The 25,339-nt window shown below is 35.7% G+C and overlaps 2 protein-coding genes across 5 annotated transcripts; both read right to left on the reverse strand.

The window, feature by feature from the left end:
* Positions 1–3,015: 3,015 nt before the first annotated feature.
* On the reverse strand, positions 3,016–13,871 carry ift46 (intraflagellar transport 46 homolog (Chlamydomonas)). 4 transcript variants are annotated; one of them, XM_051909302.1, is made up of 18 exons: positions 13,719–13,871; positions 13,117–13,210; positions 12,973–13,049; positions 12,743–12,894; positions 12,347–12,421; positions 9,985–10,078; positions 9,769–9,897; positions 9,553–9,671; positions 9,401–9,467; positions 9,263–9,323; positions 9,091–9,176; positions 7,900–8,921; positions 7,298–7,470; positions 6,958–7,215; positions 6,646–6,787; positions 6,290–6,325; positions 6,172–6,203; positions 3,016–4,124 (listed from the first exon to the last, which is right to left on the reverse strand). In XM_051909302.1, the coding sequence occupies exons 1-12, from the start codon at positions 13,740–13,742 to the stop codon at positions 8,829–8,831; spliced, it is 1,071 nt and encodes a 356-aa protein (XP_051765262.1). In that variant the 5' UTR covers positions 13,743–13,871; the 3' UTR covers positions 3,016–4,124; positions 6,172–6,203; positions 6,290–6,325; positions 6,646–6,787; positions 6,958–7,215; positions 7,298–7,470; positions 7,900–8,828. The 4 variants fall into 4 exon arrangements, with proteins under 4 accessions (XP_051765262.1, XP_051765261.1, XP_051765260.1 ...); XM_051909301.1 differs by having other exon boundaries at positions 7,298–7,621; XM_051909300.1 differs by having other exon boundaries at positions 7,298–7,624.
* Positions 13,872–15,088: 1,217 nt separating this feature from the next.
* Positions 15,089–24,892, reverse strand: vps11 (VPS11 core subunit of CORVET and HOPS complexes). Its single transcript, XM_051909237.1, has 16 exons — positions 24,520–24,892; positions 24,105–24,249; positions 23,851–23,986; positions 21,596–21,759; positions 21,260–21,507; positions 20,957–21,158; positions 20,219–20,370; positions 19,932–20,118; positions 19,692–19,835; positions 19,417–19,614; positions 19,147–19,308; positions 18,163–18,296; positions 16,786–16,988; positions 16,539–16,710; positions 15,879–16,101; positions 15,089–15,777 (listed from the first exon to the last, which is right to left on the reverse strand). The coding sequence occupies exons 1-16, from the start codon at positions 24,663–24,665 to the stop codon at positions 15,610–15,612; spliced, it is 2,784 nt and encodes a 927-aa protein (XP_051765197.1). The 5' UTR covers positions 24,666–24,892; the 3' UTR covers positions 15,089–15,609.
* Between the last annotated feature and the right edge of the window lie 447 nt (positions 24,893–25,339).

Genomic DNA, 25,339 nt, shown 5'->3' on the forward strand with positions numbered 1-25,339 from the left:
AATCTTACCATCATTGAGATCTCATAACTGAACATCATAGAAATCTCATAACAGAACAAATCCAACTGTCATTAAAATCTTGTTAAAAACAAAGCCGACCATCATTAACACCTCGTTAGGGAACAAAACCTAGTGACATTGAAATCTCGTAATGAAAAAGAACAGCCGTTATTGAAATCTCGTAAAGGAACAAAAACGACCGTCACTAAAATCTCATTACAGAATAAAACCGGCTGACACTGAAAACCGACCATCATTGAGATCTTTTTAAGAAAACAAAACTGACCATCATATAAATCTAGTAACGGAACAAAACCAACTGTCTTTAAAATCTTGTTAAGGAACAAAGTCGACTGTCATTAAAACCTTGTTAGGGAACAAAACTGATTGACTTTGAAATCTCATTATGGAAAAAACAGCCTTTATTGAAGTCTTGTAGAGGATCAAAACCAACTGTCATTAAAATCTCGTAAAAGAACAAAATATACTTTACTGAGATCTCGTAACTGAACAAAACTGACTGACAATAAAAACCGACCGTCATTGAAATCTCGTAAAGAAACAAAACTGACCGTCATTGAGATCACGTAACTGAATAAAATCGACTATCATTGAAATCTCGTAATGAAATGAAACCGAACAGTGTTGAAATCTTATAACTGAACAAAACTGACCATCATTTCAAATTCAACCGTCATTGAAATCTTATAGAACCAAACTGACTGTCATTGAGATCTTGTAACCTAACAAAACCAACGAGATCCCGTAACCGAACAAAACCGACTATCACTGAAACTGACCGTTATTGAAATCTAGAAGCAGAAGAACCAACCGTCGTTGAAATCTCATAACAAAACAAAACCGTATCCTTTATCTCATTGAGACATCTTTGAAATATTGTAAAGGAACAATGGAACAAAACCTACCGTCATTGAGGTCTCGTAAAGAAAGAAAAAATCCATCATTGAACTTTCATAATGAAACAAAACTGATTTTTGGCTTTGAAATTTCATAACAGATAAAAACAACCACAATAAAACAAAACCGACTGTCTTTAAAATCTTGTTAAAGAACAAAACATACCGTATTGAGTTCTTGTAACTGAACAAATTAAAAATTCACTGACTGACAATGAAAACCGACTGTCATTTAAATCCCGTTATGGAACAAAACCAACTGTCATTAAAATCTTGTAAAAGAACCACCTGTCATTGAAATCTCGTAAAGGAACAAAACTGACCGTCATTAAGATCTCGTAACCAAACAAAACCAGCTGTCACTGAAATCTCGTAATTAAACAAAACTGACAGTTTGATTTGTTTCAAATTCAACTGCCATTGTAATCTCATAACAGAACCAAACTGACTGTTGTTAAAATCTCATAACCAAACAAAACCGATTGATATCTCATAACCAACCAAAAACTAACCGTCATTGAAATCTCTTAATGGAACAAAACTGACACTGAAAACTGACAGTCATTGAACCGTCGAGAAGAATATCAAAGTGCAGTAAACTGTAAAAATAAGGTGGATAGGCATGAGCATTTGGCGTGATGAGTCAAGAGTGCTCTGAAAAAGAATGCATGTATGTGCAGGTGCGTAGTCTTTCTTTACAAAGTGACATCGCCAACTACCTGTCTAGCATGCATAATACAGTGTTTTAGTCATTTTCACGGAGCCATGTGAACGGGGATAGTTTTGATAATGTTGTCATCTGTACAAAGAAAAAACTTTTAGGTTTTTAGTACATCGCTGTCATGTAAACTTACCCTCAGAGTGTGAAAAGGTAACATTGAATCAGTGTTGAAGTTAATTAGATAACTGAATGATGATTGAGCCTTAGTGATGAACATCTGCTGTTAACAAGCAGAATCACTGACAAACAGAGGAACACAAAAACTATAGCTGACTTCCAGCGGCAGCCTTAGATGAAGTCAACTGAAGATAAAAGACGACATTAAATGTCTTAAGATCTGATTAAACAACTCCACAAACAGCATTACCAGCTTCACTTATTATTAACATGTGTATATATTTATTGCCAAGACGCTTCTTGGTAAATTACCATCTTATATTACAAAATTTTTAACTTTTTATACTAATGGTTGTGGTACTAGATCGCAGCTGCATCTTTGACTAAAAGTCCCAAAGGTATCCTCAGAATTTGGTAAGCATGCTTTTTCTTTTTATGCCCCCAGGTCTTGAAATGACCTGCAAAATGTACTGAAACTAGAGTTTTTGCCTCCTTTGAGTACTTTTAAATATATTTTGTATTCTTCTTTGAAAGAGTCTTGTAAGTGCTTCTCTTGACCTTTGGCCTAACTGATTTGTTTAATTATTGTTTTGTTTTTGTTATTTGTATGGAACGATGTGTACTGCCATCTTGACCAGGTCTCCCTGGAAGAAGAGATTATGATATCTCAATGGGATCTTCCTGGTTAAATAAAGGATAAATAAATAAATAAAATAACCAGATTGATTTTATTTCTGTCATTTCTGTTTTAATGAAAATAATAGTTTCATTTGAAGTCACCGTGATGGAGATCAGCGGTGGCTTTAGTTGGGCTATCGACTCTTGCCTATTTGATTTTATCTTTTATTTTTATTTTTATTTCTTGTCTGTTGCAAGTTTGTGTTTGTAAGGAACATTTGTCATGATGAAAAAAAATGAAGAAAAAAAAATGGCTGTCCATTGCTCTGGGTACATGTTCATTTGGTTGGGTGAAATGCAGAGCACAAATTTTGAGTATGGGATACCATACTTGGCTAGACATCACTTTAGCTATGCATGAATACACAGCTGATGTAAATGCTTTACTGCGGTGCCTGGGAGCGATTAGGGGATAGGTGCCTTGCTCAAGGGCACCTCAGTTGTAGGTAATGAAGGTGGAAGAGATCGCTGTTCGTTTACTCCCTAGCAAACTGCTAAAAGTAAAGAACTTCATATTCAGTGTCAAAAAGCAAAGACACTAAGGCTTTTTTAATTTTGAAACCATGGAAACACCAAAGGCACTTTAATATATTATGTGTTTTATTAGACAGGTGAACAACTGTTTGGATGTATATTCATCAACAGAAAACTAATTGTTATATAGCTAAACACAGTAAGTCTTATTGTTTAAATCTTGTTTTCTTGATTTACAGTGAGTACAATGTTTTACCATGCCCAATATTGATCTAGCTTACTGCAGTGTGCAACAAGTGTCTCAGAGTAGCATTATAATAACTTTCAGATGTATCCAATATGACAAAAAAGCAGAAACGGTGGCCTGTGGCATAAAAGCTCCACTGATCTCGAGCCGTGTAAATCTTTAATACATTAGCTTATTCATGAATATGATTTCTGCCCGAGTCCCTTCGGATTCTTTTCCACCGGCTGTAGATATGAAGACAGCAACTCCCATTATTCTGTGAAATCAAGGTGTCATCTAGCTATGCCTGTGTTTTGAATAAGCGACCTCTGTCTGCAAAAAATACACATGTGTAAAACTACATATACATAATATAAATTACAAAAATCTTACATACTGTGCCTTTAAGTTAGATTATTATGGACATATCAGTAAAATATATACAAATTTTTATAACAAATGTTAGAAATCATATTTGTTTCAAGTGCTTTTTTATTAAGAGGTAAGTGGTGCATGGGGCCTCCAAATGTCTATAACCAGCACTGAGCATTCATTCTGTAGCCTACATTATCCAGTACCAAGTGCAAGAAAGAAAACAAGTTTCTTCTGTGCCTTTTCAGAATGATGCTTATTGAATGTAATTGAAACGATTATTCAGAAGATTGTCCATCCAAATTGTTGCTATTTGTGTTTGCCATCTGGTGGTTGATGAGGAAGTTGCGCTGCACAGATTCATGAACATGAAAGTGTGTTAGTATTCGCTGACTGTTTTAAGTCCAACGTGTTTTGTAGTCTCTTATATTAGTTGTCATTCCTCTCCAGCATCACAATACTGAAGAATTGGATCTGCCCTGCATGTGGGTCCAACCTCAGAGTAACCAAAGTCCTCAAAGTGTTGCGTTGCAGCGGAGGCCTGATTGGGCTCTTTCGGCTTAATGAAGTCTGTGTAGACGTATGGCAAAGGAGTCACCTGTTGAAAGTCAGGCACTTCCTGAGAGACAGGAGTGGTCAAAGTAAACAAGTATTATTAAAAACAAAATATTAAGAAAATCATAAACATATAATACATTTTCGTTCATAGCATTCTGCTGGATGAAAAGAGTTCAAGACTAAAAGACCCCATGAAATGACTTGACAGTGCATGATCACTTTAGAATTTAGTGTCAGTGGCCACAGCAACTTCCGGAGAAAAATGGAGCGATGCAGCTATGACGTCACTTTGTAGGCCAACTGGCAAAGTTAATAGCATCCCTTGACAAAACCCAATAGGATTTTTCCATAAGCTTTTGGATTATCACAAAAAAAAGCTCTGTGATCAATAAAAGTTTATGATACATAGCGCAGCTCACAAAACTCAGATAACAGAATCAGAACATTAAACATTAACAGATCTCTAGATCTCAGCATTGTCACTTGTTACAAACTACTCTGCCTTTATTTCATTCAAAACTTCTTAATGAGATTTTGATGTTTTATTAAAATTTATAAATATCACCGTTAAAAAGTTTTTATCATGCAGAAATCGTGCAAAAATTATTCAGACAGGATTGTGCAGACTGACACAGACATCAAGATTCTTCGTATGAACCTCAACAATGGTGACAAACTTTCAGATAAACAGACAAGCTACTAAAGTCACAAAAAAAAAAAAAGGTTTTGTTTATTGTCACCATTTTTGAGGTTCATACGCTGATTCATTATGTCTGTGTGAGTCTAAAAGACACTGCTCAAATTTCTGTCTGTATAATGAATTTAAAAAAAAAAAAGAAGAAAAAAACTAACAGTAAACACACTGAGTTTAGTCTCTGGAAAGGATCAGGACACTCTGTGATAACCATAAAATGACCAAAATAGAACATCCCCCTAAACTCATGTTGGCAACGTTATTAAATGACCAACAGAGGACTGTGTGGGAATGTTCTGTTAATGTCCCAAAATGTCCTCTTTGTAACGTTCTTTATTGACCATAAAATAACCAAAATGGAACGTTATATAAGGAACCTTGAACTGCAGCACTTTCATTACCAAAAGAGGACGTTTTAGGAACGTCCCGAATGTTCTGTAAAGGTTCGGAATTTTCGTCACCTTTAGAGAACTTTTAGGGAACGTTGCGCAAGGTCCTGAGAACGTCGCCTTCTATGTGGGATTTAGCCACCTGTTAGTAACCGCCTTTTTCAAGACACATAACAGCTTAAAAAATCATGCGCGGGGTAATATTTATGTATTTTATGTCATAGAATAAAACCTGAAAGTATATTGCACTTGTGTTAACCACATACCTTATTTTATCCATTTTACCAAAAACCCATAAAAGAACAAAAAAACATTAACTTTGGGACGATTGAACTAGAAATGCTAAAATGCTAACTCGTTTGTGTGTTTTGGCCTACAAATTCACGTCATACCTGCACCACTCTATTGTGAGAAAATTAAGCAGCAAGGTAATGTTGAAGTGTCACACAACAGGAAAAAGTAATATTTATACAATACACTTTCAAGCTAAAGTGAAGTTGGATTGTATAAAATATAACATGATATACTATAAATATGATCAACAGCTATAAGAAATATGACAGCGTTTGTTACTACCAGTTTGCAATGGGAAAATACTACCTGAAGTCCGGAACTTGCATTTGCATTAGCCGTGCATAGAGTGTTTACCTTTGGGTTGGACATGTTTGTCCCATTTTTAATAGTCTTTAATTTATGTTTCAACTATGAGCCATGATTTGCTACTTGCTCTTGCCCGTCAAAAGCAGGTGGTGTCAAAGCAAGTGGATATTTTTATTTCATTTTATTTGGGGGAAAAATAATTGGACACGTGAGTGCAAGATTAGACTGTAAAATTGTAATTTGTCTTAATTTGTTAACATGCATATTGAGGCCTCAAAGCTAATAGATATGGAATGTTTTTATTTTCATAGGGTCTTTAAGATAAGGAAGATCTTCATCACCAAGATCAATCATTTTATTGTCCATCTAAATATACTTCATTATTATTTTTACATCTGTTTATTAATGTTTTGATTGGCCATTACCTGATAAATTGCAGTGTCATTATCTGCATTCCCTGTGAAATATATTTCACAAATTAAATGACAGTGCAGTTGGTTGTATAATACAATATGCACACACACATTGATTCATTTTTAATACCTTCATCTGTAGTTCTGCTATTTTCTGCTCTTTGCCCTGTACAAAATAGAATATAATTCTGTAAAAAATAAAATAATTTCAAAACAAAAGTTGCTACATTTGTATTTCAGGTTTTAGGTAGCTTGCAGAGTAGGGGGAGTTTTTTTTAAGGGGAAATTTGTCTGGTATTTAGTCTGTGATTCATCCTTTTTTTCCTTTCTGATGTTTTTGAGAACATTTGCTGAGATTACGTGTTATTGACATTCATGACCTGAGTCACAGAATAAACCTAAATCATGAAGGCTGTGGGTTTCATAAATATACAGTTAATATTTTGCTAAAGCAACATTGTTCATGTATTTGGGAGAAAGTCTTACTGTGATGGTATTTGTAAAGGCCTGTAGAACACGATGCACAATCCAACAACACCCATGAGTGTAAGTCCACTTGAAAGCAGATTCTGACCAGACTGAGTTTTACCACTAGTACCATTTCCTTGGTTAGCAGTTGAGTTCTCACCTTAAAAGAAAACCAGAAAACTACATGATTACGCAATGCTTCTTCCTTTTCGCAATCGTGCTACTATTGCAAGATGCCTTTGTGTTTAAAGATGTTTTTAGGTTTAAATTCTGGTCCTGAATATGATATTACAATCTGACATAATTTTAGGATTCAAACAAGCTGCTCACCAGTAATATACATGTGCTGTTCTGATTCTCCACATGCATTTGAAACAATACAGCTGTACGTCCCGTAATCTGAGCTGGTTATGTTGCTGATGTGTAGAGTTTGATTCCTCTCACTGAATGAGTGTCTGTGTTTCTCTAGAATGGGAACTCTTTCTCTCTTCCACATCAGAAGCAGAAATGACCCGCTCACTTCACATTTGAGAGTCACAGATGTGCTGGAGTTCCATGAGACCGCTATTTCTGTTGCAATTGGTGGGTCTTAAAATGAAATGTGTTAATGAGCAAACAGATAAAGATGAAATGCATATGAATAATATGACTCTGATACATCTGGACTTACACTGAATAATTAATGTAAAGTTTTGGGATTTTATAGTTCCATTTCTTTTAACTATAGTTTCCTCGAAGACTCCTTCATCCTGTGCTGTCACGTTCTCCAGAATGAGGGTGTTATTGTTGAAATAGAAATGAACCTTTCCACAGCAGTCACTGTAGCATTTGGTACCATTGGTACTATTGTTTACAAACAATAGACATAATTGTGATTGATTTAGTTTTAGTTTGGTCCATTGCACTGACTTAACAGCATCTTGATGAAGTGACATTCCAGTGAGATTAACACGACTATATAAGCCCGTCTCCACTTTAACTTCAGGAATGTCTTCTGCTGTTAAATCAATACGTATAGGCATTACTATCCAAAACAGATTTAAACATTTGAGTGAAAGAAGACAGACTATAAGCGCTTTATGATATATTGATCATAAATGTAGAATTTAACAATTTATCCAAAACTACCCAAAGTAGAGTATATTAAATACTCTAATATATATTCTCATGTATACTATACATACAGTATTTTCAAAATACTAATATACACTGGTACATTAATAGCACAAAAAAAGTAGATACAGCAAAAGAGAAATGATCAAACACACTTACCAAATACAGCAAACAGAAACAGCCAAACATAAATGTAACATCCAGGCATTGTAAGTCAGGAGTTAGACTTTTTGAAGCTAAATTACCATTTTATTATCATTTATAACCATTGATAAAACCGTTCAACTCTGTAGACGTTCTTTATATGATGCACTTTACTGCACTCGAAACTGTCACCTCAGTAAAAAATAGCCATTCTAAACCACAACAGGAAAGCAAAAGAGGGTAGAACAAGGAAGGCAGCAGGGCTGGTCCTATTCAAATTATCTTGTAGATGGTACATATTTCATGTATGTATCACGCAGTATAAAAGACCAATAATTAAATCATAAAGGAAAACTTGCTCTGATTCAGTTTATAATTCAAATATGAAATTATAATGGTTAAGATGTTAGCCTACTTTGTTAAATCTCTAGATGACTTAGTGTTTAGTCTTGATTCGGTTAAATTCAGTATTATATTTATGGGATATTTACAGTAAATAACTGTACTTTGTGTTATTTAACAGTATATGGTCTAAAAAAGTTGTACTGAGTTTGGATTAGGTGTTAGTGAGTAAAGTGACTGAAAACATTAATATAAGTGGAGCTCAAAAAGGAAACCCATCATTCTCTGGTCAGATCACAGGTGTTACCCCCCTAATAAGAAAAATTCTTTATAAACTAAAATAAGTAGGCAATAGTGTAGAAAAGGAGTAATTTTTTTTTTTTTTTTAATACATTCCCAGTCTACAGTTAATAAGTTTTATTAAAATGCATTTGTAGTGATTATAACATCACAACCTTGTTTTGAGAACACAATCTAACACAATCATATGAAGAATTTATAGTGTAACATGTAATGAAAGAGCAGAACATAACAGAACCCAATTGGCGACAAAACAGAATGTAACAAAACAGGATGTAATAAAATAGGCCATTTCGAAGACTTCAGTCCAAAGTGAGTCTTTCTAATTCAGCAGTAGCTGTACGTGAAGCAGGTGGTGTGTCAGATTTCTGGCCCTCCGCTACAGATTTAAAGTGCTGATCATAGGGAAAAACAAAATGAGGTCATCAAAAGCATAAAAAACACAAATTAAACATCCAAAATACTACATAATACAAATAATGCAAAAAAAATATATATATTTTTGCAGATTGAGATAGGCATATATAAAATGTAATTTAATATTGTAGAAAATCTAAAACTAACCTGTGAGTTTTTGAATTCAGAGTAGAGTGTGAACAGGACGTGAAGTGAGTGAATTCGGTTCTTGTACACAGGGATGTCCAGCATTCCTGAGAGGGTACACGAACAGTCATTACAATAACCAACAAAAGCATCAAAGACGTGAATGCAAGAAACATGCAATGGACCAACTTACCACAAATAATATCAACATAATCTGCCAAATCACAGTCGATGTCTGCTGTGGGGAGATTCACCTAGTGAATAGATCAGAAAGTGAAGATGAACGCGGTTTGATGAAGGATCATATAGGAACATATTTCAGTCAGCTAACCTTCCCCAAAAGCTCCTCAAATTCAGGTGGCCACTCCTGCATCAGGCTGTCAATGTCTGGCATGGGTCTGAAGTAATATACAAGACTGGTTACAAAATGACACAGATGTTCTGCTCTCTAGATGTTCGTGGTTCATTCATGTCAGTGCTTGCCTCGTGTAGTGTACGGTAGCTGGAGGTTTGGACCGATGCAGCTCAGTAATGCTCTCGATCCAGTTGTCTATGGCTTTGGGGTTCTTCTCCGGGTTTTCGATGCTCTTAACTTTCACTTCCTGTGAAAGAGATGTGCATCACATTCTCATTTCACTTGCCAGGCAAAAATTATCAAAGCACCTTAATTAGCCTTCTAGTATGCGTGTGTGGACTCACAGCGACATTGTGTTGTTTGCTGTTCTCTGACAGCCACAAGGAAAGCACTGTTGGGTCTGACTGTTTAACGCATGGCTCATCTAGAACGAGCAGACCCAGATTGTCAGCCTTCCCATCTGCCCGTGGCACCTGTAGAACACAAATAGTAAAAAAACCATATAAAGAAATTGTCAATTGATATTTTTAGACCTGAACCACACCTGAATGTTCACTCACTTTGAGGAAAGCATCAATGTCTCCCACAGCTGGGATGAAATCAGGGATAAAGGGCTTCAGTTTGTGGTCAAGCTCTATCGTCTGAGGAGTGTATCTGAAGGAAACAGTCAATTAAGACCAGTAAGAATCCATAAGATATCTACAAGTCAAATTAGTATATTTTCTGTTTCTTCAACTACAGGCACTGTTTAAGTTTTTTTTTTCTTTTTGTTATATGAAGGTCACGTTATTATTGTATTATTTGAATATTTTATGTATATATAATTGTATTTATTTAATTCTATTGATGTTAACTAAATATCATTCACTGTTCATCAAGTTGTATTTTTATCAAATTAAAAAGTGAAAATATTTCAATGTTTAATTAGCCCAGGCAAAACAAAAGTTTGCCATATCTTTCATTTCTTATAAAGGTCACATTAAACATTATTATTATTGTATTAATTTAAAATCTTAATTATATTAAAATTTAAAGTTGTATTTATATGTATATACAATATATTTATATTATAATTAATTATATTTTATATACAATTACATAAATATCATTCATTGTGCATCATTTCTAATCAAGCTGTAATTTTATCAATTTAAAAAGTGTGAAAATATTATTTCAATGTGTTCAGTTAGCTCAGGTAAAGAAAACTAGTTTGCAATTTTAATCCAAAATTGCTGGAATGTAATTTTCATCATCATTTCCACCAGAAAATGCCATCAAACAAAACTATATTTTGAGATCTTCATGAAAGTCTAGAAAAAAAACTGTTGGACATTGTTTAGTGGGGAAAAGAAATGAATAAATGGGAGTTTGTAAAGAGTTTGTATTTCTTCATAATGTCTACAGGGCCAAAAGTGTTCAAGGTTAAAGAAGTAAAATGACTTTAGAACAACATCATTATTTTATTTTTACACAGAGATTGGTTGGCCTTTTAGTTAAATCTGTTGACGTTAGCAATCTTTGTTGCAATATATGCAAACAGTTCAAAAATGGCAAAAAGCACTTGTGTTTTTTGACCAAAGTTTGCATTTCTGTAACTCATATTACAGATATCTTAATATCCTTTTAGACTCTAATTCTTAACAACCATTTTTTTTTATTTATTTATTAATTTTTAAAGCCCAATATATTTAATTTCCAGAGATGGAAATCTCAATGCACCTCCATGTGTAAATTGGTACACATTTTCAATGGTCGCACATTTTTCTGAAGAACAAATAATGTTGAATCTAGAAATGTATCTCGTTTTTTTTCTATCAACACAATTCAACATTCCTTTCCGAGTGCCATAAATAGTATTTTTCCCAAAGTTTGTGTGTCTGTAATTCTAAAAGTATTAAAGATATCTCAATATCCGTCTATATTCTCATTCTTAATAAACTGTTCTTTTGTAATCTTCGTTTTAAAGGCCCTATAATATGGTTAAATCCCATAGATTTAATGTGGCTCCATGCTCAAATTGTTGAATTTTACCCATTTTCTGTATAGCTACACCAACAGATATTAAACATCAACCTCTATTCAAAATCATGAACTTAAAAAAAAAAAAAAAAAAAATTGTCAGGAAGATAGGCCTACATGGATGGCATAAAATCTGAAAGCATAATAACTGAACATCTTTGAAATTTCAGCCAATAAAACATTCTTTTTTTTTTTTTTTAACAATGGCACTTAAAAGTTTGAACTAAATGTTTTTGCAACTATGTATGAATAAATGAAAATGCATATTTTTCAATTAAAGAGAAGTAAAGAACTGAAAGAATTAGTCTAGTATGGGCTGCTTTTGGTGCTTCAATAACGAGGTCCAAGAACAGCCTACGCTACAAGTTAGGCTACTTAAATGAGCGTACATGTTTTTTTTCTCTATTTAACAACATTATCAATAGTGAAAGACGACTTCCCTTTTTGATCACGTCTCCCGAATCACTAATTCGACACAAAAGATTTGTAACGCTCTGAAGCAGTGTTTTAAAATCGGCCATCACTAGATATTGTTAAAAAGTCGTTATTTTGTTTTTTTGGCACACAAAAAATATTCTCGTCACTTTATAATATTAAGGTAGAACCACTGTACTCACATGAACTGATTTAAATATGTTTTTAGTACCTTTATGGATCTTGAGAGAGGAAGTACCATTGCTGTCTATGCAGGCCTCGCTGAGCCATCGGATTTTATCAAAAATATCTTAATTTGTGTTCGGAAGATGAACGAAGGTCTTACGGGTGTAGAACGACATGAGGGTGAGTAATAAGTGACATTATTTTCATTTTTGGCTGAACTAACCCTTTAAATGTGCCTTGAAAATTGCCAGGTGAAGGTGCACAGATTAAATCGCCGTAGGTGTGAAGTTGTTGCATGCTCACCGTGTAATGTACTGAAACAGCTCTTTGATCTCGGCTGTGACAGGAAGATGTTCATAATCGGCCGGGTCATATGCACTGCAAGGAGTCACATACACACATACATATCCCACATTACTTTATAGTAAAATAGCTTTTTGTTTTTAGTAGATGCTTAAACTATAATGCTTTTAATATATTGTTAACATATATAACTGAAATTTTACATTTTGCAACTTCTTAGACAACTAGCCCACTTCCTTACTATAACTGATTTTGGCCTATCTGTATATTTCCCCTGGATACATCTTCTCCTTCGCTAAAAGTAAATGAAACATCAATGTCAATCAATCCCTCTCATCTTGGACAGTAGACGGTGTGCAAGTTAATAATGTTAACAATTCAGATGAACGGCCCTACCCTTCTGGAGCAGATCCAGGCTCCCTTTCCTCCTCATCAGACTCTGTGTCATCAGAATCATCATCGTCGTCGTCATCATCATCCTCTTCCTCCTCATCCTCTTCATCATTCTCATTAGTACTGTGAGCACCAGGTGGCGGCTCTTTCTTTCTCTGTGGTCAAATGTGAACAGGTCATTCAAACTTCACTTTATGCATTCATGAAAATGAGCCAGCTAACTTTAATCTTACTTTAGTGTCCTCTTCTAGTTTCTCACCAGCATAACTGGCCATGGCGCTCTGCTTCTGCCTGCCTGCCCTCCTGGACACTGGCATGATGAAAAACAGTTAGTGAATAGAAAGATAAAATATAAAGAAGTGGTTAAGATTGCTTACCTGTCTGTCGGGGGGATGGTGTGTGAACGCTGGCCGCCTCGTCTGCGTTCACCTCAAAACTCTCGTCGTATGGCTGGTTGGTTGCGAGTTGAATCTGATTGCAGTTATTTGAACTTTAGTTTTTGCTAAAACTGGGTCTCAGAACCTATTGTGCTGCCTACCCAGACTGCATTTTGAGGAGTCATAGTGATCTTGAGAACAAAAAAGCTGCTGACTCAGAACACTTCTATGATAACCTAGAATGCTGTCTAGGTAGGCAGCATACTACGTTTAGAGATAGAGCCTATGAAGTAGGCTTTTCCAGTGGGTCTAGCTGTTTCGCTTATGATGGGACTTTTATGTGAGTTTTAGGAAGCAACTGTTTCGTAACTTCATGACGTTGTGAAATATCTGGTCTTTTAGACAAAATGTTACTCATAAACATTCTGGAATAACAATGTTTTACTGCAGCTCAGTGTTTAACTCGCACGCTACATTGATTCAGTGGCCACGTATCATTATCGAGGCAGAAAAGAAATCGCATTAGCGTGTTCTATAAATTCTTACATATGTATCATGGTATCAACGATTAAATTAATGAGATTTGCGCTATAATAACAAACCTTTTGTCGCTCAGACCTCTCCATGAAAACACCGTGTATTGTTGCCAGGGAAACTTGTTCTCGCGAGATGTTCAGCGGAAGTGCGTGAGAACCACTGTAGTGAGAACGTTAGATTGTTAGACACACTGCTTGATATTAGATTTGTAATCAGTGGTTTCTGGTAGTCGCCTCATTAACAACTTTAGCTGCCAAAAAATTACATAAATTTCAGTGTTTTTAAAACATCACATGTTCTCAGCGCGTTTTATTTTTTGGTTTGTTCAAAGGTTCAATTTAAGTACATTATAAAATATAGGAAATTTGGTTTGCGACGAGTCCACTTCTTTTTATGTGTATTGTATTTTCTTAACAAAATAAATAATTGCATAATGTATTATTCTTTACATTCCATAATGCTATTCTGAAAAGAAAAAAGCAAATTGATTATGTTAATATAGGTTTCTAAATCTTTGCAAAATAATCTTGAGTAAATGCAATGATAAAACAAATACACAATTGTTTCTCCTTTCCACATACAAAATTCACAAGTAAACGTTCAGTCTAATTAATGACCGATATGCAGATTGAATGGTTGTAAAAAAGGAAGCAATGTCTGTAAAAGCACACCAACAGCATTATTAGTCCTAAAAGATTACTGATAAACCTGAAAAGCTCGCACGCACGTTTCTTTTGAATAAGAGACACTTTATGCCACCATTAGGTTTCACTCAGTCTGAGATATGGCTGGAAAAAGGACAGAAAGACTAAAAAGCATTATGTGGCTTAGGAGGACATAACATGTACTGTTTCATTGACCTTTTCTCTTCATGCTTGTTTTTTTATCTGACACATGAAAATGGCTCAGGGGAAAAGTGCTGAGATTCATGATTTGAGTCACTGGGTTAAGCAGAGCTTAAGAAAACGGTCAGTGGTTTCACAAACACACTAAAAATATATATCAACCATCAACAATGAGGATGACAGGGGAACTCTTCAGTTCACAGCTGGGTCAACATTTCCAAAGTTCAGCCTGATTCGCCAAATCAAGCCATGGTGCTCTTGTGAGTGAAACAGGTTCAAGTTGCAAAAAATGTGATTTTGACCAAGTCTACCAGGCACCTTTCAGCTTTTTGTCAGTCATCAGAGAAGAATAAATTCAAGCAGTTCTATGAGCCATAGATATGCTCTTGAGAACAGGATGTGGTTCTTAGCAACTTTTCTTGCTGGTTCAGCTGTTTAACTTAGCCTACAACTTTTCTAACCCCACAAATTGTTTAGGCAAACCAGAAACTATACCATGAAGGTGTATATGAATGGAGATATGAGGGGGGTTTTTTTTATATGCATCTTTTACACATATTTCCGCATGCTGTGGCCTCTGCAATGTCAAATACTGTGTAAATATTTAATTTTTATTAATTTATGACAAATCTGTGTAAGTTAATGTTTTACATTTATTAATCACACTTTTACAGGCATTTGATTATTGTTGATTAGCTGTTTTATATGCAGTAATGAGTGGCTTTTTAAATATTATACATAAATTATCAAGGGATGCAAAATAAAGTTGTGCAAGTTGTCTTCTATAGTGCACCTGTGGCAGCTGGTTCAAAAGCTTGAAAAGGTCACGGTCCTGAAGTATAAGTTCTTGCATCTTACTGTCACCCACTGTGGTTTTGATATTTTCCTCTTTATGCTTATCTGATCTTTCAAAGCTACACAGATGGAGAGATTTTGCTAGAGCTGTGATCTTGCTCTCAACTTTCCAGCCTATAAATAAATCAACACCATGAAGAGGAGTTGCAAGGGTTAATCTGGATTTGTTCCAAGGATGTTAGTGTAGAGCTATTTCTGGAGTCAGATATCTGACCCTAGATCAGCAACTCTTTTAAAGTGTACTTCAGTCCAGCTCTCAAACATTCCTCTTGGTGTTAATGAGCAGATCTCTGTTGAATTCAGCCTCCAGATTCCCAGCTCCACTCTTTCCTCCGGGAGGATCCGTTATCAGAGTGAGTTTGTTAAACACTCCACGGCCAAAATAATCAGCGATGACTGAGAAGCCATCATTAGAGCATTTCAACTAAAAAAAAAGAGAGGGAGAAAAAGAACATTTTATTCAACTTTCATTTGCGGTATTGTTTTTTGATCAATTCAAACTGCAGGAAAAAAAAAAATCAGCACCTGTCTGTGGAAATGGTCATGCAGATCTCGTTTCTGATCTTGCGCACGTAACATGTCCATCACCTTCCTGTTCTCAGGGGTGCAGGTGGGGCACTCGGCCTCACTTTCAGCGAAGCTCTCTAAACAGTGCTGGTGGAAGGAGTGGCCACACAGGAAGTGCACAGATGGCAGCTCTAGCGGGCTGTTACACATGCTGCACTTGGTCTTCTGGAAGATCTTTGCACTGAAAAAGCAATGCGAGCAGTTTTTTAAAACTATACATTGGCAGCATACTCCGATACTTGATTCTGATTGGTCAATTGTGGGATCAATTATTTTATGCCATTCAGAAATGGATGAATCAATAGGTTTGTTCCATTTCATGTACTTGTGCGCTATTCTATGCCGTTTTGTTGTATAAATATAGTGCAAGTAGTGTGTTCACACTAAAAATGATGCACTTAATTAACTGAAATACGAAGTGTAGAATTTTGGACACTTCATGCACTCAACTGTTGCAGCATTCCTTGCATAACAAAGAAGTGGATAGTGGCTATAAGACCCTGATGTCAAATGGCAAAATAACCTTTCAAAATTCATACACCACATGGTTGAGCAAACAGTGCAGTGTATAAGTGTGTATAGTGTGTCATTTGGGGACACAGCTCTTGTTTCACTCACCAGGTTTTAAGTTCCTGTATCTCAGCACGTAAATGGGTCGTCTCTTCTCTATACTGTTGAATCTTCCTTTCGTCTTCTTCAATCTGCTGGGTCTCCCTCTCCAGTTTATTTATCAGGTAGTCTTTTATGACTGACAGAGAAGCTGTGGAATTATGGGCCAGAGTCTGCACCACTGCAACACAGACACAGTCATATAAGGACATTCTGTCAGGACCTTCTTTAAAGTTTTTTAAGACACATTACTCACCCAGAAGAGGAGGCATCAGGTTGTTTTCATCAATGTGCTGTAGGACTTCACTAATGTAGGCCTTGCAGTTTTCTTCTTTACGTGCAAAATAGCCTAGCGCCTGTTCCCACAAACACACCTCGTTGTCCCCATAGCGCTTACAGGCCTCCACGACTTTCCCATACTCTTCATTCTGCATGTGGTAATGCATGATCTGCTGGTACCTGCAGAAACAGACAGTTCTATCACTGTTAAACCTGTGCTTTTATTAGATTAAAGGTAAATGTAAAGTAAGTTTGCAGTAGAGCTGCATGAATAATCGGTAAAAGATTGCGATCTTGATTCAAACACCCACGTGATCTTATTCCTAAATGACAACAATTTGGCTGTCTATTAAACCTCAAATCTGCAATCTGCTGCTGACTCAGAGGAAGCAGTTATCATGTATAGGTATGAAACAGCTTCATAAAAAACAATCTTTTCAACATCACAGTGTGGTTATGTCTGTTATACAGTTTATACTGTAGTTCAGATATTAACACGGATGTCTACGGTAGCGATCAAAAGAGAGCAAATCTTTTGAAAGTAACTGGAAGCTTCAAATAAAGATTGTATTGTTTACACCATTACACCAGTAGGTGGCGACAAGTGACTGCTAAAAAATGTATTTGTCACTGAATCATTAATTCAAGAGATTGTTCAAAAACAGATTCATCCAGTTTTGAAAGTGAAGTCTTTATGAGTGAGTCATTGAATCCTTCATTCAAACCAATTTTCTTAAATAATTCATTCTAATTAAACATTTTTAAATAGACTGCAGCAATTAACATTTTGTCAGAGCCTCTAGTAAATTACATGCTATTTTGTTTAGTTGTTTGTTCAGAATCTTGGGAGAATCATTTGCAGTCTTTATAGAAATTCAGTTTGTAATTTTGGTTTGTCGTCACATAACGCTATCCACCTTATTTTTATCGTTAGAACAGTCATGGCGATTTGTAATTTGAATGTGCGAGGCTTTTGGTGTCATCTGCTTCCTGTTATTTTACCTGTATAAAACAGTCTTTTATGCTGCTTTATATTGCAAACTGGTGTTTGTTATCATAAAATTTTAATTCATTATCATAAACATATTGGTCTGTAGCACAAGTTTTATGCACAAGTTAAATGGTAAATAGTTTTACTATTTACTTCACTTTGCGATTTTTCTAGTTATTGATATACATGTATAGAAGCTAATGAATCGGAAGTCTCGTACATTCACAGAAAATAGCTCACTTCTGTTTTGCAAAATAAGGTGGGTTGTATGGCTTTAGAAGACTTGTAGAAGTCATGTAGATAACTTTCATAGCACTTTCTGAGTACGACTGACAGTGATGAAAATTGAGAAAGATCACTTACAGTTTGCCCTTTTCATACAGATACAGCACTCCTTCCTTGAAGTTGTGCATCTGGCAGAGCACCAGGGCCTTGTCAAACACAGTGTTGTCGCTCCTCAGAAGGGACAATGCTGCCTCCTGCAGGACCTTTTTCTTCTGTCACACAAAAGACAGAAAGAGAGATACGTTTCCTATATGCTTTCTCAACAGCAAGTGAACAATCCATCAGAACTGCATACTTCTTTCTAGGGATGCACTGATTCTGGCCAGTGCAAATAATTATTTTTATGTTATGGCTGATATTAAAAATCTATATTATCTAAATAATTTTAAAATAAACACTAAACAAACACTAAAAAACTCAAATTAGTAATTTTAAATGCTACAAGTAAATTTAAACATTATTACAATGTACAGTATGAAAAATGGATTCATATTGAAATTGGCTAAAGACTGCATTTAATAGTGTTATTAAACAATTGTTTTTCAAGTTTAAATGAGTGTTAGATAATGGCATTGGCAATCAAAACATAAAAATAAGTGAAATGAAAGTATCACACTTACATTAGTTGCTAAAATCGTGGTAACACTTTACAATAAGGTTTCATTTGTTAACATTAATGAATGTATTAACTAACATGAACTAACTATGAGCAATACATTTGTTACAGTATTTATTAATCTTTGTTAATGTTAGTTAAATACAGCTGCTCATTTGATTATTAGTTCACGGTGTATTAACTAATGTTAACAAATATCATTAATAATGTATTAGTAAATGCTGAAATTAACATTAACAAAGAATAATAAATGCTTGTTAACTAATGTAACCTTACTGTAAAGTGATTACTGATATTTTTGCTAATTTTATAAGTAAACATTCAATGAGGGAGGGGGGGCATGAGTCACATTCTTCAAAAATCTGCAGAGACCATCTATAATAACATAATATAACAGCGATAGTATAGCGTATAGTATGCAGCGAAAGTATAAATCATGTTTTTACCCCTGGGTCCTGCTCATGAGCCCAGTCCTGTAGTCTGAGCTCTAGTAGAGTGTCATAAACTCCCTCGGAAGAGAACGGATCCACCTCAATCATGTGTTCCAGGAACGCTCGCAGCTCTCTTGGGTTATTGGCAAAAACTGGGATGAACTCCTCTGAATTGGCCTGTAAAAAAATTGAGATAAAAATGTCATCTTTTGTAATGCTTAACTCGCTATGTTCTTCAGAATCTCAGATTATCTGAAGGTGCTATTGCTAATCTAAATTAATTACCTTGTTTTCCACAGGCCTGTCCAGACTGTCCCGGTCAGTTGAGTCTTTGCTGGGGTGATAGTCAGTGCAGAGACGCTTTAAGAGGATGGTGGTGCTCTCAGGCACATGGTGCATTAGTGTTTTACCATAACGCTTCATATTACTCTCCGCCTGATCAAATGGCAACCTTCCAATGTAGCGCAAAGCCTCCTGATAATTCTGAAAATGCAAGAACAAGGGAGGGCTTTAGTTATGTGTCATAATTCATTTCATAGCATTAAAAATGTTGTATTCACCTTCAAATCCTCCAGCTGGATCTTCAGATACCATTCATGGTGCATGTGTCTCTCTGCCAGAAACACGGCGTGACTGTGATAACCGGCCTGACGTAACACCTTGATGGCGATTTCAACATCGAAATGCACCTCACTTTCATTGCTCTACAATCAGAGCGGGGATGCAGAGTATAAAAAGCACTGTTAGTGGTCAAGGCTTCATTTAAAAAGCCTAAATGAACAAATCATTTTTCTACAGACCTTTATGAACTCTTCCAGCTTGGAGCTGTCCTTCAGTTTGGTGTAACAGTTCAGCAGTAGAGTAGTGTGGTCAGCGTTGGCCAAGGACTGCCTGTGGAGGGCCTGTAGGTACGCCGTCAGGTTATGTATCCTCTGTGCATCCAAAAACTTACGAATTACGTATGAGGGTTCGAGCTTCCCAATGGTGCTGAGAGAGAGGATGTAGCCATGACTTTGATTTGAGAAACTATTTCCTTATTTCTGTTTTAAATTAAATGTCTGAGTAGAAATCTGAACTGCACACCTACCGAATGTACTGTTGAATGGCTCCATCATGATCCCCTTTGGTATAGAGATGGTCTCCATAATGTCTGAATATCTCAGATAGACCATCATTGTCCAGGTGTTGACTTTTAGCCAAGTTAATGGCCATCACAAACAGGTTCTTCTTAAACAGCATCTAAGTAACATATAAGATTATATTATGAATAAATATTTATCATAAAAGGATAATATTATGGACAATAATAATTGTGAATAATATTGAATTGCCAAGAATAATTGCTTTTTTGTTTAATCTCTATAATTGTTAAATTATATAATGTTATTATATCTAGTTATTGTAATAATTCACTGCCTGGCTAAAAAAAATTTGCTGTTTGGATTTAAATAGGCAAATGCTAAAGAGTCTATGACTAGCATCTATGTTTCTAGCATGTTAAATGTTTGGCAACAGTTCTTCTAACCCTAACTGATGGAGTGTGTAGCTTTTTATTTCTTAAACAACCATGTAGGAACCATGTACCTTTTTAAAATATACTAAAATAGAAAACAGTTATTTTAAATTGTAATAATAGTTCATAATATTACTGTTACTGTTGTATTTTTGATCAAATAAATGCAGCTTCTTTCAAAAGCATTAAAAAAAATTTTTTTACCCACCCCAAACTTTTGTACGGTAGTATATATATAACATTTTACTTCAAGTAACAACAAAAAAAAAAGTTTTATTTTATTTCCTTTAACAATAACAACACTGTACTAACCTCTAGCTTGGTCTGTGTGTCTTTTTCTTGCAGCATATACATTGTTTTATCCCTCGTTAGGACATAGAACGACCCCCATTCTGCCAGAACATCAATGACGTCATCAAACGCCGCACTGTAAGCGATGAACTTGTTGTCCAGGTCGTAAATGGTCAGGATGTGCTTTTCTGTAGGGGATGTCTGTCTGCTACCATAATCAGATCTGTACAAATATAATAATGTAATAAATATGAATGCACATTAAAATAAAAATCTTAAACCAAAAAGAAAATAGATAATCCATGCAATACAAATGAGTCTTACTTGCTAGGTGACTTGTTATTGTGTGTGAGCAGCAGGAGATATCCTCTGTGCCACTGGGTTAGAAGCTTGTGCCCATCAAAAGCGAAGCAGGGTCCTCTCTCATCAGGCTGGTACAAATACACGCAGTCATCTCCAGCCACTATGAACTGGGAGTCCTGCGAGGGATCTGTGAGCGCCGAGCAGCGCAGGGCGCAGCCGTGCGTGTCCAGGTCTATACGAGGGTACTCTTTCACTGACAATGTGTAACACTGTCAACATAAGAATATTCCTGCTTTCAGTTCTGTATAATTTTCATCTGGTTTCATTACCAAGGCAGGATATCACACATATACGTACCTGCACTTTTTCTAAAGTGGCGACAAACAGGTGCGTGACTTTGCCAGCCTGTCGGAAAGCCAGGCCTGTGATTGGACAGTTGCCTTCATGAAGGCTGAGAGTTTTACTGTGTCTGTCTCTGGTGATGTCACCCTTTGTCAGCACAACACTGCCGTCTGTAAAACCTGAGCATTCAACATTGGGTCTGGCATATCACATCTTCCTCTTCACAATACCCCATAGATTTTCTATGGGGTTAAGGTCAGGCGAGTTTGCTGGCCAATTAAGAACAGGGATAGCATGGTCCATAAACCAGGTACTGGTAGCTTTGGCACTGTGTGCAGGTGCCAAGTCCTGTTGGAAAATGAAATCTGCATCTCCATAAAGTTGGTCAGCAGCAGGAAGCATGAAGTGCTCTAAAACTTCCTGGTATACGGCTGCGTTGACCTTGGACCTCAGAAAACACAGTTGACCAACACCAGCAGATGACATGGCACCCCAAACCATCACTGACTGTGGAAACTTTACACTGGACCTCAAGCAACGTGGACTGTATGCCTCTCCTCTCTTCCTCCAGACTCTGGGACCATGATTTCCAAAGGAAATGCAAAATTCCTTTGGAACCACTCAGCAGCAGTCCAGTCCTTTTTGTCTTTAGCCCAGGCGAGATGCTTCTGACGCTGTCTGCTGTTCAAGAGTGGCTTGACACAAGGAATGCGACAGCTGAAACCCATGTCTTGCATATGTCTGTGCGTAGTGGTTCTTGAAGCACTGACTCCAGCTGCAGTCCACTCTTTGTGAATCTCCCCCACATTTTTGAATGGGTTTTTTTTCACAATCCTCTCCAGGGTGCGGTTATCCCTATTGCTTGTACACTTTTTTCTACCACATCTTTTCCTTCCCTTCGCCTCTTTATTAATGTGCTTGGACACAGAGCTCTGTGAACAGCCAGCCTCTTTTGCAATGACCTTTTGTGTCTTGCCCTCCTTGTACAAGGTGTCAGTGGTCGTCTTTTGGACAACTGTCAAGTCAGCAGTCTTCCCCATGATTGTGTAGCCTACAGAACTAGACTGAGACCATTTAAAGGCCTTTGCAGGTGTTTTGAGTTAATTAGCTGATTAGAGTGTGGCACCAGGTGTCTTCAATATTGAACCTTTTCACAATGTTCTAATTTTCTGAGATACTGAATTTGGGATTTTCAGATATTAAAAGCAACATAAAATCTAATTTGGTATTTGGGTATGTAACGCCCACTTTTCCTATACTTATACCTATACTTTTTTCCCTAGTAAATTTTCTGTTTCACTCTGAAATGCATCATATTGCAGAAATGGGTTGCAAATGCCATTTAGTGTTAACTTTAATCATTGAAATTATTTACATATTCAAAGGGATTTCAAGTTATATTTATGTATTTTTAGAAAAAAACTAATTAAAATAAATGTAACTATTATTAATTAGTAAACAATTGTTAATATTAAAGTGCAGTGTTCAAATTTTAATAATATATTTTTTTTCCCAAAATCAACTAGGTTTAGAACAATATTGTAAGATGTATATGAGATTATGCATTTTGAGGGGACTTTAGATTTTTGATTTTTACTGCCAGTTTTGCCCTGAGCCCCAAATAATTTCTGGCCCTTTTAAAGAAACATGGACTAACAATTGTGATGGTGTTACTTTAATATCATTGAGATACTATTATAGTTTTTATTAATATTTAGAATTTTTTTTTATTTTTATATTTTCCATTTTCATTTTAATCTGTTAAAGTTTTAATAATTGTTGTTTTGACATTTTTTTTTTAATGTCTATATAGTTTATTGTTTTTTTATTTTAGTTTTACTTATTTTATTACATCAAGTTAAACTAAATGAAAAAAAAGAAATGTTACCTTTTTATTTCAAGTAATAATTTTTTTTTTTTTTTTTTTTTTTTTTAAATAGTTTTAGTTTTAATATTCAACAATATTATTGATCTGACTGTACTGACACTGTTGTATGAGAACGGAACTGAGCTGGATGAGGATATCATTTTTGCAGAAGTGCTTTATAGATGAAATAAACTAATTTAATAATTGATTCTCTTTACAATAGAATTGAATCAAAACTGAACTGACTTCAGCTGAACGACAGTCGAAATGCATAATTTTCCTGTTATCACTGTAAAGCAGCTTTGAAACAATCTGTATTGTATAAAGCGCTATATAAATAAATGTGACTTGACTTTAAGTTAACTATAATAATAACACTGATTTATGAATTGAAAACTCCTACCTATAGCCATGAAATTAAGATTTTCATGTACACTGAGACAAGACACTTCAGTGGGTTTGTTTCCAGGTATGGCGGGAAATATCCGGGTACACAGAGGACTGCCACTGTCCTTCTTATCAAGGTTCCACACCTTCACCTGATGGGCAGACACATACATGTATACACTCTCTAAATCAGCTTACATTTCTAAAGTATACACAGATCAGCACCTGCATTGACATGTAGCTTCAGCAGACAGCTGTCGTGAATCTTACCAGAGGATTGATGCCATGCTCATCCTGACCCACTGACACAAGGATGTTGTGTTGTTTCAGCTGGTACAGGTGTGTCACGCGCAGCTTATAAGCCTGAAAGCTGGATAGCTGCAGGGAGCGGGTCAAAAACCAGATCTGTCCATCCATATGTGCATTGCATGAGTTAAAGAAGACACTCACATTATGACATACCTAAAATCGCTATATATAATCAGCTAGAAAGTAATGAATGTTGGACTTATTGATAATTTCAATACGTCTAGCATACGCAATTATCCATTTTACAAAGCAGGCTTTCTGCATCCTAAATTATACGATGACTGATTCGACTATAATTATGGAATACACTTTATATTATTGTTTAACAGTGTCATCATTGCTAGCTAGCCACAAGCATGACTTCAGCATTATAAGGATATCTCCAAGCACAATATGTCCTCGGCCTGAATCACAGGCTGATATACCCATCGGTAGTTGGAAATTTTTCCCATTTTCGCTCGGATCTTTAACCGTTTCTTTATCGAAAAACACAAATCGTCTCCACTGTAAGAACGCTGCCATTTTCCAAGCAGTTCTTGTTTAGCAAAATCATGTGACTCACATCACGGTCATGTGACTACTGTCAGGAATTTTAGTCGCATTATTTTAAGGTTTGACACACACAACGAGCCATAAATCAGCTTGATTTAGAAAATTTAAATTTAAAATGTAAATGAAATAATTTATGCTTTTTAAAAAACAAAATACACACCAAACAGAAAGTCAGAAATATTTGATTTAAATGTGCACTTTTGAAAGTTAGAATAGAATGACCCAAAGAAGACGTAATACTACAAAAAGTTAACAAGCGATGCACGAACATTCACGAACCGTTCTTTTGATTCGGATCTTTTCAGTGAATCGTATAATTGGTCCACGAATAGGACTGAACGATTCGTGAACAAATCCGGTTCTTGAATGAGTCAACAAAGCACTGAACAGGTTTAACAATTCATCTCGCTGGAACGAGAACCGTCTCTTTCTTATCGTAATGGGGCGCAAAGTCAATTTCCCGTAAATAGTAGATATGTTAAAAGCAAAACAAAACGCACAGACGAAGCTGAGATGGTTTAATACATGTCATTTAATTTTTACCTTAATTGAAAAAAAACAGAAATATGCCCTACATATGGCTTTATCTGACCGTTTTACAACATGTAATAAATGCAACGAATGATGTAAAAGAATCAGTGTTT

Source organism: Ctenopharyngodon idella, chromosome 10 (genome assembly GCF_019924925.1).
Source record: "Ctenopharyngodon idella isolate HZGC_01 chromosome 10, HZGC01, whole genome shotgun sequence".
NCBI classification, from domain to species: domain Eukaryota; kingdom Metazoa; phylum Chordata; class Actinopteri; order Cypriniformes; family Xenocyprididae; genus Ctenopharyngodon; species Ctenopharyngodon idella.

Coding starts and splice junctions, on each gene's coding strand:
- vps11 (XM_051909237.1), bottom strand. CDS start 24,665: ATGGCAGCGTTCTTACAGTGGAGACGATTTGTGTTTTTCGATAAAGAA. Junction 21,159..21,259: donor AATAACAAGTCACCTAGCAA/GTAAGACTCATT, acceptor ATATTTGTACAG/ATCTGATTATGGTAGCAGAC. Junction 20,371..20,956: donor ACACACAGACCAAGCTAGAG/GTTAGTACAGTG, acceptor TATGTTACTTAG/ATGCTGTTTAAGAAGAACCT.
- ift46 (XM_051909302.1), bottom strand. CDS start 13,742: ATGGAGAGGTCTGAGCGACAAAAG. Junction 13,050..13,116: donor ACCATCCCCCCGACAGACAG/GTAAGCAATCTT, acceptor TCATCATGCCAG/TGTCCAGGAGGGCAGGCAGG. Junction 9,468..9,552: donor GCTACCGTACACTACACGAG/GCAAGCACTGAC, acceptor ATATTACTTCAG/ACCCATGCCAGACATTGACA.